At 41.8% G+C, this 13,570-nt stretch overlaps 5 protein-coding genes across 5 annotated transcripts; 1 reads left to right on the top strand and 4 right to left on the bottom strand.

Moving 5' to 3' along the window:
* Nucleotides 1–446: 446 nt before the first annotated feature.
* Nucleotides 447–860, top strand: TbgDal_V3520 (hypothetical protein, unlikely; the record flags this gene model as incomplete). Its single annotated transcript, XM_011775199.1, has 1 exon — nucleotides 447–860. The coding sequence occupies one exon, from the start codon at nucleotides 447–449 to the stop codon at nucleotides 858–860; it is 414 nt and encodes a 137-aa protein (XP_011773501.1).
* A 1,635-nt stretch (nucleotides 861–2,495) lies between these two features.
* On the bottom strand, nucleotides 2,496–3,530 carry TbgDal_V3510 (hypothetical protein, conserved; the record flags this gene model as incomplete). Its single annotated transcript, XM_011775198.1, has 1 exon — nucleotides 2,496–3,530. The coding sequence occupies one exon, from the start codon at nucleotides 3,528–3,530 to the stop codon at nucleotides 2,496–2,498; it is 1,035 nt and encodes a 344-aa protein (XP_011773500.1).
* A 1,743-nt stretch (nucleotides 3,531–5,273) lies between these two features.
* TbgDal_V3500 (hypothetical protein, conserved) lies at nucleotides 5,274–6,677 on the bottom strand (the record flags this gene model as incomplete). The annotated part of the gene is made up of 1 exon (XM_011775197.1): nucleotides 5,274–6,677. One exon carries the CDS (start codon nucleotides 6,675–6,677, stop codon nucleotides 5,274–5,276), a length of 1,404 nt encoding a protein of 467 aa, XP_011773499.1.
* Nucleotides 6,678–7,138: 461 nt separating this feature from the next.
* TbgDal_V3490 (hypothetical protein, conserved) lies at nucleotides 7,139–8,617 on the bottom strand (the record flags this gene model as incomplete). The annotated part of the gene is made up of 1 exon (XM_011775196.1): nucleotides 7,139–8,617. The coding sequence occupies one exon, from the start codon at nucleotides 8,615–8,617 to the stop codon at nucleotides 7,139–7,141; it is 1,479 nt and encodes a 492-aa protein (XP_011773498.1).
* Nucleotides 8,618–9,339: 722 nt separating this feature from the next.
* Nucleotides 9,340–12,450, bottom strand: TbgDal_V3480 (5'-3' exonuclease, putative; the record flags this gene model as incomplete). The annotated part of the gene is made up of 1 exon (XM_011775195.1): nucleotides 9,340–12,450. One exon carries the CDS (start codon nucleotides 12,448–12,450, stop codon nucleotides 9,340–9,342), a length of 3,111 nt encoding a protein of 1,036 aa, XP_011773497.1.
* Nucleotides 12,451–13,570: the final 1,120 nt, after the last annotated feature.

The following is a 13,570-nucleotide window of genomic DNA, read 5'->3' as shown; positions in this document are numbered from 1 at the left end:
TGATTAATTAATTTGTCATGTATTGTCGTGTGATACTGCCGTTACTGCTAATAATATGAAAAAGGGACGTGAGAACGAAGCCCCACTTAAATAATTTAAAAAGGAAAAGAAAAGAAAAACAACGAAGAATCACAATAAAATGAATATGCCGCTGCCACATAATCCAAAATGCATCACCTAACACATATTGATATATATATATATATATTTTAATATATTGTTTAGGAACAGAAATAACTACAACAATAACAACATTATCATCACCATCATCTGGAAAAACACACACACACACACACACACACACACAAACAAACAAACAAACACTAAGGCACTGCGAATTCCACTCAATATTTTGTCATATCTCTTTTTTTTAACTTTTTTTAAAAAAAATTTATTTATTTCTTGTTTTCTTTTTTTTTTTTGCTTTCTGTACATGACTCAAAAATATGTTATACAACAACGGCAACTGCCAAGTGGAAATAATGGCCAAAGTAAAAAATGAGAAGGAAATAATAAAAAAGAAAAAAAAGAAAAAGGGATCATTAGAAAAAAAAAAGAAAAACAGTCAAAACGAAACAAAAAGGGTAAGAAACACAATTAAAAACAACAACAGCAACAAAAATAATAATAATATCAAAACAATAGATTTTTTTTTCTGCATGATAAAATTTAAAGAAAAAAGAAATGTACGCGTGGAAGTTTTCGTATGTTTGTACTCCTCCCAGTTTCCTTCTCGTGTTGTTTACTTCGGTTCACGGGGCAATCAAAGCGAACACTTCAAAACCCACAGTTTTATTTCATTTTTTTTTTCTTCCTTTTCTTTGTTTTTGTTTCTTTTTCTTTCTTTTTTTTTTTTCTGACGAGTGTTGTTGTTATTAATAATTGTTTTATAATTTTCTTCCCTTCCTCCTCCTCCTCCCCCCCCCTCCACGCCGCTGCCAAGAAAAGAGACAAAAACATGTCAGTTGTTGTAAACATATACACGGCTTTACGCACGTTTTATAGATATAAACATGTATATCAATGTTAATATAAAACAAATAAATATATAAAGAAATATACTAAATATCCTACATAATATTTATATATATATATATATATAGAAAAGGAGAAAAGGAGAAAAACGAGAGTGAGTAATTGAAAAGTAATTTTTCAAAAAAAAAACAAAATAGAGATGGTACGAAAAGGGCAGTCACCGCTAACACTCTGATTCTTTTTTTTCTTTTTTTCTTCTTTATTTTCCTTCGGTTCTCCTTTTTTCATTTGTATCACTCTGATTAATTTCAGATATCACATTTCTATTTTTGTTTCCACGTTTCTCTTTTTTGTTTTTTTTCCCACCCCCGCATTTGTGTGCATCTCCCTCATCCACGTGTGAAGTGAACTTCCAAGCAAATATAAACAAAAACATAGAAAGAGAGGGAGAAAGAAAGAAAGAAAAAAAAAGGTGAAGATGGAAGGTGGAGGGGGCGGCAAAAAGAAAAAAAAGAAAACAAAAACAACCAAACACGTATATATATATATTTATTTATTTATTTATTTATATATTTATTTAAAATAAAACAAACCACTGGTTGCTGTGGTTTTCTTTTTTTCTTTTTTTTTGCTTCACTTTGCTCTCGCCTCCTTGAGGTCATTTTTGCAAGTATTTATATAATTGTAACTTTCCCTTTCGAGCGTAATTCATTTGAAGAGAAAACGCGAAAAAAGAGCAAAAAAAAAAAAGAAAAAAAGGGGAACCGCAAAGAAGGGGGGAAAAAAAAGAGAAAGAAGTAGACGGCATGAACTCGTGGGAAACTGTCACGATTCAGCACAAGTAGTGGAACGGAAAAATAAAAAAGTAGGAAAAGTTTTTTTTAAAAAAAGAAAAAAAGAAAAGAAAACCAAAAAAAAATAAAATAAAATAGGGAAGTGGTGACGTTGTTGAAATTGGACAAGTAGTCATCGAAAGGATGTTGCTTTGAGTGTCTTCCTCTTCTTTCTTTGTCTCCTTTTTTGTTTTTGTTTTTTTGTTTTTTTAAACCATCTCAACATTTAATCCCACACCATTTTTTTTCTCTCTCTCTTCTCTCTCTTCTCTCTCTAATAAATAAGTAACTAATGATGGGGACTTGCACGGAACTTGCACAGAACACTGCACTAGAAATAACAAAGAGGAGAATAAAGTTCAATCACTTGTTCCCATTCTCTCAACGAATGTTTTTTGTTGTTGCTGTTGTTGTTGTTGTTGTTCCTTTGAAAATAACAGTTTGCGTACAAATATGTGATGTGTCGCCCCTTCAAAAAAAATCATTTCCCTCCCTTTTCTTTTGTAGTTATTTTCTTTTTTTTTTCTTTTCTTTTTTTTTCTTTTCCTTTTTCCCTTTTCTTTTCCTTTTGACGCCACTTGTACCGTCACTATCCATCTCTATTCAACTTCACAGTAATCCCTCCCACACAGTTTCTTTTATTCTTTTCTTACTTTTTTGTTCCCCCCCCCCTTTTGTTTCTTCACCTCAAAGCACAAATACCATAATACCGTAAACGGTACAAACCACCAGCGGCTCCACATTTGTTACAAACCAGCGGCTAACCATTGACCAGCCCCGATGTTCATTAGATTCCGTGGCATCATTGCGGGAGGATCCAGTTGTTTTTTTCGAGGAATGGCGGTACGTGTCGCGGCCATTAGTACCAGAGAGAACATTTTTTAAAACAAAAGAAAGAAACAATTCAGTAAGAACGGAACCCGGTAAAGTCCCCTTTTCACTGCAAGATTGACTGGCGGTAGAACTGCTGCATTGACATGTGCCTTCACTCACTCTTTCATAAGAATATTCATCACAGCAACTATTATGATCCACTTCATCCCAGCTTCCACGTGATGCGGCAAAAGGTGAAGAACCTCGTGAGGGAATGGATGTGTCCACATCACTTTCTGAACCAATGCATTCCCTTACATGCAGCGTTGATAATTGTTGAGATAAGTAACGACCAAAAACAGATGTAACAACAATTTGAGAAAGCGGAGAAAAATTGTTTGTTGAACTAAAAGGAAAAAGTTGGGGTCTCAATGAGGGATGTGCAGTACTTCGCAATACGCCGCTACGCAAAGGCACACGTGAGGTGCCGGTGATGTCGCCACATAAACCTGCTGTAGAGGTAAAAAGGATATCTTGTTGAGTTTTGCTACTTAAACTTGTTGGAAATGTGCGAACTTGGTTTGTACCTTCTCGTGGTGTTTCATAACGGCTACCTCCTTGTGACAACGTGGGGGAATGCTCAACACACAATACAGACCACTCCGAACACACGGTATTTAAGTTATAACAATCATCAGAAGCATAAGTTGATCCGGGAGATGATGGAGGATGTTGATGCCATGAAGCAAAAGGACCATCATTTAAAGGTTGTAACAACTGCCGTCGCTCCGTATGTACCGGTGATGAATTATTATAACTTCCACCACTGATGTGCACCCCGTTGGGATCTAATGTTACCCAGCTGCTCGTAGTCGAGAAGGACAAGGGTGTGAAAGAGGTTTGTGCCATCCCTCACAAAAACGGGTTGTACAATTTAATAAAACTAAATGCACAAGGGGAGGCCTACAAAAAAAAAAAAAAGGATTGAGTAGAAAAATTAGAGAAGATACACAAAGCAAATAATCAATTATGAATTACACAATTTATCACTCAAAAAAGAAAAAGCATATATATATATATATATATATATAAGCAACAGACGCAACCATTTCATCCCACTCCACACCCACACCACCCTGTCTTTTTTTTCTTTTTTTTTTCAAGCACCCGGTCAGCGGGGGGGGGGGGGGGTAACGTTAATATTTACGGGCCGCCTCTCCTCCCCCCCCCCGCACACACACACGTATATATATTTATATATGACTATTATTTATGTAAACCAAAAACAAAAGCAAGAAAAAAAAAAGCTAACCGGACACTACAGGAAGAAAGCGAAAAGCAACGGTAGAGGATTCAGGCCTGGAAGATGCATACACCACTCATAAGCTGCTTTTTTTTTTCTCATTTTTATTTTTTTTTATTTTTTGAAAGACTTACTCGTCCTCTTACGGTGGTTAACACAACTTCTAAAAAAAAAAACCGCCACTAATTTCACATGCGCTTCTAAAGTAACATCCCTTTTCAGCTAAGCAACTTTGCGCAAAACTGTAGCAATCGCAGTTCAACCGCCAATTCATCTTTAGGAGTGTAGATGAGAAGTAACAAAGAAAACAAAAACAAAAAACAAAAAGTAATGTCTACTATTCCGTATTGGGTGTTCGCACAGCACATAAAATTGTAACAAACAAACAAAAAAAAAAATGGAAGCGGTAATGGTTTTGCCATCAACTTGCACGACATCACTTATACCATTGTAAACATCAGCCAAACCCAAAACACAAACATAAATGTACAAATATTTATATGTACGCGTACAATTTATCAGAATTCAGCACAATAACGTTTCCTTGGACGATAACAGTACAAAACACCAGCCCAAAAAGACCGCTTCCTTCATTATAAATATATGGAAATATCACCTCATGAAGAATAGAAATATAAATATATAAAAGTTGCAGCAGTGAAAACGTCGTAACAAAACCAACACCGCGAGGACGTTACACACATACAAAAGTATAAAACAAAAAAGAGAGAGAGGGAGGGAGAGAGGTAAAAATCGCTTTCGGAAATATGTGGCCAAAGGTGCGTATGATGAAACCAAAACCACCAAATCTCGCATACTTCCCACATTTTCCGCGGAAGTTTCTACCGAATGAACCCCACATGTTTTCAAACACAACCGTTGCAAACGGTACCAAACGGCTATCATTAATTATCGGTTGTGCCATTGTGATAATTTCCCCGTCGCAGCATCAAAGCAAAAGAATGAAAACGAAAAAATAATAAAATAAATTGGGCAGTAAAGGGATCCCTTGAAAGTGATTGAGTGGTACAACGCCACTCCTTCTTTTTGGTGCTGCTGTTGCTGCTGTTATTATTTTTTGTATTAGCACATAGCACATAGCACAAATCTCCCTTTTGTCTTTTCTATTTTTTTTTCTCTTTCTCCGTTTGTATATCTTTTTCTTTGTCTGTTTTTTTCCCCCTCTTGTCTTTCTTTTTCTTTTTTGTGGTGTGGAAAACCGGGTTGTGTTGAGTCTCCACGAAGCTGACACTTCACAAGCACTCAGCACACACTTTTGTTTCATATCGGTTTGTTCCGGAACGCCCGTGATTTTAATTGAACTCCCTCGGCCAGACAGACCGTTAATATTATGAGGGAGTGATATCTGCAGGTGTGGTAATTTTGTATTCACCAACAGATATTGATGGCGATATGGCATGGCCTCTGCTTCCTCTGTTACTGATGCAATCGGGTGCAGACTGACACGAAAGAAAAAAGCAAGTTGGAGTAGTCGACAGCGAAAAGGCAGTTGGATCTGCATTTAAACCTCTCATTACACAATCGGATGCTGGTGTTACAACTTGAAGCAATGTTTGCTTTTCAGTCAGTGAGACGGACTGCGGTATCACCACGTTTGTGGATGCCGGAGATGCAACTGGCGGGGAACATTGTTTTGTATTCATACCCTGTTGGGGTCGTATTTCCCTCTCATTTTTCTCTACCTTACTCTGAAGGTGTCTTTCTTCTTCTTCTTTACGGGTTTCAAGCACCTTTCTGAGGCGCTCGACCTCCTCTTTCATGACTTTGCGTCTCTCAATATATCCCTTTGCTCTGGAAATCTTTTCTCTCAGTTGCTTACTTTCTTTTTCCAGCATATCGCGTTCTGCTGCTTTTTTGGCAGCCTCACTGATAGTTAAGTCCCTAATGAGTTTGGTAAGACGTTCATACGCCGCCTTTTCATCCTCCACCGCCTTTGTCAACACACATCTGGAAGGTGGTTCCTTCAACAGTGATGACCAATGTCTCACCGGTTTCATTTGCAAATTTACGCTCCGTCGATCTTGGCCGAAGCAAAAGACAAGTTGTCGTTCCTCTTCTACCATGCGTCGTACTTTGGAAAGCGTATCTAAATTCCCATAACCAGTAGAGGTGCCGGCGTTATGGTCATCAGTTACAGTGGCACCAACACACCGGCCCGTTCCTACACGTGAAGAAAGGTCAACTAGCGGTTGCCTTGGAAGAAGGTATCGCGAAAACCCACCAGAACCTCCAAAATCACATGTAGGGGTTTGTTGAGTGAATTCCTTCCGCTCCTGCGAATGCGAGGCGGTCGTTCCTGCTGGAAGGGTTGCACATCTTCTCTGAACGACCATAAATTGTGCAACTCGTTCACAACCCAAGCATTTCCTGTTGCAATAAAAATGTTCCACAGCTGGGGAGCCGAATATGCGGTCGGTGCCACGAAGCATCGTAACGCCCTTCTCATCACCCTTACATGCTCTGTTGTAAGCCGCCCCTCCGACGCTGCCCTTCGCTACCTCAATATCATTGCATTTAAATGTGAGACCACATTGAGATGGCGGCACAGAAAGCCGTAGCCCCACTGCGTTAAATTTCTCTTCTACATCTTGCAGCACGTCCTCAACAGTTGTGTCTCTGAAGAAAATAAATTGTACGCTATATTCTTCCATATGATTGCTGCTATCAACTGTCTCGACAAGAAGTCTAGCAGTCATCACATCCCGATGCGAATACCCTTCATTGTTTACCATCGACTAAAGAATCTGTTGTACGAGAATAGGAAAAAAGAGTACTCTCACAATATGGTGCTGCAGTGAAGAAATGAAAATAATGCAAACTCGCGCAAAGCCGAATGAATTTAGAAACCAACGTTTCCGTAGCAGAAAAAGAAATTTGGCAACGTTGATACACTTAACGTTTGCTGGGGTAAGGGTTCGCCAACTACAGTAAAAACTTTGGGGCACAGCGGAAAGACATAAACAACGAACGTAGCATACTAAATGATTGAACGGCGTTGCATTTGTGCGATATTCCATCTTCACAACTTTTGTAAATTATTATATGCATGTGCGGAACCAAAACAGAGATTGAAGGGAACGCAGGAGCATATGCCATTCCCGCATGTGAATAAATATCTAGCTCAAAAATCGTCAGAACGCCGGAGGCAACCGCGGTGTGCTCACCGAAAGGAAAAAAAAACTCAGCAGGGGGATCACAATTCGTCAAGTTCCTGTAAAAGGCCCTTTTGCCGACTTTCTCCCCTGCCCACATTCATTCTGAGTCTCTCTAAAATTTTCTCGAGACTCTTGCAGTCCTGCTCTGCATTGTTGTATCCCTCCAGTTCGTTTGTGAGCGAAGATACTTGATGCTGCAGCATGCCGATAGACCTGTTATTTTCTTCCACAATCCTATAGTAGTATCCAAGCGCTTCATCCATGTCTCGGTGAAAAGATGCCAGTTCCGAGTTAGAACACGTTATATCTCCTTTCACCAAATCGCTCGTTCGTCTTTTCCCATTTGCTTTTATTGGTCCGAATGAATTTTCAACCGGAGACGAGTCATTGAGGGACGAAAATGCCGGCAGTGGTGGAACGGTGTGCACATGCTTCAGAATTAGAGGTTTCTTGGGTGTTGCACCCGGTATTACGCACGTATTTCTTCTCAACTCCATTGGTGTCACATCTGCAAATGGTTCATGACTGCTGTCATCGATTGGTTCCCTTCTTGTACGTGCCAAACCTGTTCTCTCACTTAAAGTAGCGGTGTCAGAGGCTGAGTTAGATACTTGCGACCTTTCCACGAGGGAAAGACACGTAACATTTGGGTTCTCTAGTGTTTGTTTCAGCACCATATCAGTTTCAACCGGGAAACTTTGGGTGTTCTCCTCTGTGCTGTACATCAAACGCATCCTCGATGGCTCTAACTCATACCCCGCTTTCGGACCCAAATCCTCACAGCATTTCAACAAGGCGGTTTCCAACGATTGGAGGTCAGCGGCACGAAGTGTAATCGTATGCTGCTCACCTTCCACACTAACATGGCGCACGTCAACAGACATCGAGTCCCTCATTTCACTCGCGCTACTGTTGATAACCACGCTATCATCGTTATCATTAACCTCTAGTTTGGGAGAGGCAAACGCTGTCTCATTTGTGTAACTTACCAAACTGTTTCGAGACGTACCTAAGGGATCATCCACTGAAAGCGGTTCTTTACCCAATTCCGAGGGAACCTCAACTATTTGGCACCTGCACGATGGATGCGTCGTTCCGGCACTTTTAGGAACATCGAGGTGTCGCAGCACTTTTGTAGGTGCTAGGACGCCTTGGATTACTATAAATTTCTGCCATGCTCCATCACCTCCCATACACATGGAAGAACTACTTCGGTTCTCTCGGTTTGCGCGAAGCAACTCCTCGAAGAAACGCATAGTTGTTATCGGAACCTCATTCTTGGAGGAAGCTAAGGTGCCGACGGCCACGAACCTCATAAAGATATCACGTATACACAACGTTAATTCCCCTACAGGTGCAGCAAGACTCGCACCGAGCCGCTCACAAACAGTTCGCTGAGCAAAACGAATCACATCACTTGCAGTTGTAGTGCTAATCACGGAGTAAGACAACCACATCATCATTTCTGCACCATCCGGATCTACGATACGTAGACACAAACGGAGAAGGAGTGGCATCGAACCGCTGGGAAAAAAGACAAGCGGTGGAAGAAAAAAAAAAGATCGGACACCTAAATCATGTGAAGACGAAAAAATTAAGAGGAAGGGAAAGAAACAAAATGCATTGATCAGACGGGGAAAGTAGGTATGAAGCTTCAGAGGAAAGTCAGTGGTTAAAAACTCAACAGTGCACGTGCAGCGGAGGGTCGTGGCCGCTGGGAGTTTCAGTAGGGAGAAAGAAAAAAGAGATAACAACAAGCAAGTAAGAGGTATTCATACAGCATTCCGCTCAGATACCACAAACACCGACGCGCAGCGGAATAACAACAATAATTATATACTCGATTTACATTCGTGCTTTACAAAGAGAAAAAGTGTCAGTATTAAAATAACCTTTAAAAAAAATGAGGCGAACCTACCGTGCACTGTGACTAGAACCCTAAGTCCGCCTTCATACTCCTTGATTTATTTATTTCGTTTTCTCTCCCCAGTGGATTACGGGTAAAATCCTGTTTTACACATTGTTGCTGTATACGATCACAGAAAGAAACGATAAGGGGTTGAAACGGCGCAATTAAAATAACGTAATGAGGAACCAGTAAAAAGAAAAAAAGAAAAAGGGACGGAATCGCACGTTTCGCAGACACAAATACACGCAAAAAGGAAAAGAGTAACAGTTGCGACACACACACACACACACACACAGTGGCTGTGACCACGTTTCGAGACTACCAACGTGTTCAAATTTGTAACTTCACCGCCTCGATGTGCGGCGAGTGGTCGGGATCGTACAATGACTGATCGGCGGATTGCGTACAACTAAATACAGCGAGGCAGCGTCGGTTATCAAATGGCGCGCGACAAACGAAACACCTTGTTCTCGATGAAAAGTTAAGGCTCAGGCACTCCGTGCATAGCCAATCAACGAATGTCTGCCGAATGTTATTGCGGCTCATGCCACAGCCACTGGAGGGGTCATGGACGGAGATGCCAAGCACAAAGCTAATCAATATAGCACAAATATTTATCGACAATACTTGCATAAAGGACGCTAAAGAGCATGGCAACAATACAACGGCAGTGAAAACAGAGGCACATGCAAGGAACAGCAAAAACGTGGCAAAACATGGACCTTTGTTCACAACAGTAACGCGAGAATTTGACTTCTTCCCTTCAATCACACCTTCTCCATTCCCTTTTAGTTGGCCTGAGTGGCGATGGCGACGTTGCCGCTTGATCACTTGACCATCCGCACCATATGAAAGCCTTGGGACTTCCACCGTACACGAATACGTTCGCGGCCGATATCGCTCCAAAGGAACATCATAGAGCTGTCGTATCTCCACCCCTTCGCGGGAAGGAACTCGTCTCAATATGGTATCGAGTGCGTCGGACAACTTCCTCAAATCTCCCTTCGGCACGAAAGACGTCTTGTTTGAGGTAATTACAAGGTGGAAGTCCAACTTTTGCGTTCGCCATCTTTCCTCCTCCGTGAGTTGTGGCCAAGCAGCGTCAACGACTTGCTGAAGCACATCCATATCAGCGAACGGCAGCATTACGGTGGCAAGATGTACTACGTTGCTATCGTGGTAATCCACATTCCACTGCAAGGGAAATGTACTCTCGAGCTCCGCCTGTTGCGGTGAGCGAACCATCACCTCCCCCAGCACCATGGGTAAAAGCGCATGACTTGTAGGCGGTAAAATAGAAAGCAATTGCACTAATGTGTCCGGTGGTGTGGACTTCACCACAGGAAGCGGCATCCTTTTGATGTTGGCTTCCTTTAAGTATATTGCAAGGTCTATTACTGGTGGAGCATGGTAAAAAGGATAATACCACGACCAATCGGAGTCGGTAGTGGTTGTTGTGTAGTAACGCCACACAAAACAAACTCCTTCAACATACTTTTCGCACGCCTCTTGCACGCTGTTAGAGAGGCCTGTTGACTTCAAGTACGTGTCGCGCCACCTATCATCTATGGTTGAGTGAAGAGCAACTGCTACATCAGCAACGGTTACGTTGTCATTGTTGCTTCCTTTTCTAAATTCGGCGCCGCTGTTGCTGTTTTCTTTATTTGTGCTTTTGAATAAGAGAAACCGCCGGAACTTAACTGCCTCAATCTTTGCATATGCTTCAAACAGACGTTGAAGTTGTGGTAGGTTGATTTCATGAGGCCCTTTCGTTAAGAAACCGTATGGTAGCACTTCAGAAACGTATAACTCCAGTAAGTTGTCGAGGGCACTTTCTCCTGAAAACGCGCTTGGCGCGTGCGGAAGGAAGTCGTTACCAAGCAATATCGACAGTACAATGATATCGTCAATAATTTTGCTGTTCGCCGGCGATGAGCACGGCCTAAAATTCTTCCAACTTCTTTCTGCCTCAGCTTTCTTTGAAACCCTTTTAGAACGTCGTCCTTTCGGTGATCCACATTCTGTAGAAGACGGCAAGGTGCCATCCTCGATATGGTTCGGTTGACCAAAGAAATAATAACCTGCCGAGGAAACGAGCGTTTTCTTGTCGAATGCCGACTCCGTCGCGGGAGTAAACTTCTTAATATCACACAAAGCACTCACCTCTGAGATGAGGGACCCACCCACCACGCTGATATCAAAATACTCGAATCCAGTGTTAGGTACTGTTGTGACGTGGGCTTCTCTGCTCTCAATAGGGGATTCATTATCGGTGTCGCTACTTGAGTTTTCGCTGCTTTCACACACGGGTACTCCAATTACTCCGTCGCTCTCCTCCTCATCAATATAACTGGGATTCAACGAAATGATGCATGTGTCGTCGATAAAGTTACGTTTCCTACGTGACCGCCTCTCCCGCTGCTGCTGTCGAGCAACAGCTCGCCTCTTATAGGGATTTCTTGTAGTATCACGTAGAATAAACACCTGCGTGATGTGCAAAGATAGCGCCAAGAAAATCAAATCCGCATCTAATCCAACAATTACGTGATTGGCCTTGCCGCCAAACTGTGCTAGTGAAGACTGCGTGCGCAAAAAATCGATGATTTTATGTTCCCCCTCCCCTGGTGTATTTGACCCAGAAAAAATCACACACAACCGTGTCCAGGTGGGGTCATTCCCAGACATTTTCTCATTCAGCATGTTAAGCACAGCGTCAGACACTTTTGCCATGAAGTCGGTACCTGGGCTGATGCAGTTGCTATCAAATTCGAAAGCGGTAGGGTCATCGACAATAACTTCGCCACGGTGACCGAACACATCGTCAACCACCTGGTTTGATTCCACGTAACGATTTTCGTGCGTACTCTCATAATCATCATCCGTGCTCCTTACACAGAAAGAATTAACCCCGTCCCCGTCGTTCAAGGCATCCCCAGCCTCTTCCTCCCCTTCATTATACAACGCACCACTATAGAGTGGATCCTCTAATAGCGTTTGCCGTACTTCATCGAGGTCATCATTGGCTTGCGCCATCTCTGTTGACGTAAACTCACGCACCACCTCCTCTACAATGGCCATCCCACTTTTATTTGGCATGTAAGTGGAGGCAACTTCCCCAGTTTGAGCGGGTGCTGCGCGGCCCATATAACGGCGGGCACGTTGCTGGTTCATCTTCGCCCGTGGCGCAACACCATCGACGGCGATGTACATTACCTCCTTCGGCTGCACAGTTTGTACAAGCAGCTCCAACTCACTGCAAATACATTCCAGTTTTTCCTCTTCCGGAAGGAGTGCAATTGCGGTGTCCGAATCATTATGGCAGCATGGATGAATAATGCCGTTAAGGTCAATGTACAGTCCGTGAACAGACGAGGGGCAGTTCTTAGTTACAATTGCAGGATATTTATTACGCAACCAAGAGGCGAACTTTGGCACGCCCATTCAATATCGGGTTAAGTCACCTTTGCGGTGGTAACTGTTCCTCCTTACTCTTCACCTCACACTTTCCCTCTTATCCCCTTCCTTTCCCTTTCTCTTAATTGGTAAACCACTTAACGCTGCCGCACAGACTTACTTCCCCACTAGTTTCTTTAACACCACGAAGGGATTTCAGCAGTAAATCACTTCCCTTCTAAATGTTTGTTTTCAAAACAAAACAAAAAAAAGAAAAAATTGACAGTGACGAAAGATGCAGGTAACTTCAACAAAGAATAATAGCTAAACCATTATGCGAGAATCATCGGTCGTGCTCGGATCATTTCAATGATATATGAGCGATACCAGTAACAAACAAACATCAGATACAGCGTGTCTCCGATAGTCACAATAAAAATACCATGAAGGCGGTTGTGCTTTACCGAAGGTATTGCAGACAGCCGGGGGAAAAAAAAAACTCACCTCTATAACCCTTTGAATGCCTTTAAATAATAATTGACTTCAAGAACTATTCCCATCCCCAAAGCTAGGTTAAGATTCCACCTAATAAACCGAAATCACATAAAAACAAAAATGAAGGGAACGTGACAGCTGGTGAGGCACAAGAAAGAGGTGTAATTAACGAATATACAGAAAAGAAGAAAAGAACAAGTACGTCTTTACCAACTCTGCCAAGAGTTTGCGTGCGTAGTACCAACTGAAAGAACCTTAACGTGAAAACTACAATATTTAACTAATTCATATGCTTGTCACAGTCATCTGGCAGTGAGACTCTTTATTTATTTTTTTGAATTTTTTTCCTTCGTCCTACCGCCACAATCATTGTGATTATAAACTTCTAAAACGTTCCGTTAGCGTTTGGTTCAACAATAACTTATCAGAGCCTTTATTACTTCCCATCTACCGCACCAAAAATTTCAAATTGTGGGATCTTCGTGTGATCACGTCTACAAACCTCCATTCCAGCACTGAAAAGTGACCCACAGCGCTCCGCTACCTCTAAATTCTTTTTTCCCCCTTTTAAATGATGATGGAGTGTGAATGTCAATGTGAAAGGGTGCTTGCATTTTTGATGTTAATACAAACGAAAAGGTGACATATGAACCTACCTAGTTAATTGCCTCTT

Source organism: Trypanosoma brucei, chromosome 5 (genome assembly GCF_000210295.1).
Source record: "Trypanosoma brucei gambiense DAL972 chromosome 5, complete sequence".
Lineage (NCBI taxonomy): Eukaryota > Euglenozoa > Kinetoplastea > Trypanosomatida > Trypanosomatidae > Trypanosoma > Trypanosoma brucei.
The sequence above is the reverse complement of the archived record's forward strand: the minus strand, read 5'-3'. Positions and strand labels throughout refer to the sequence as shown.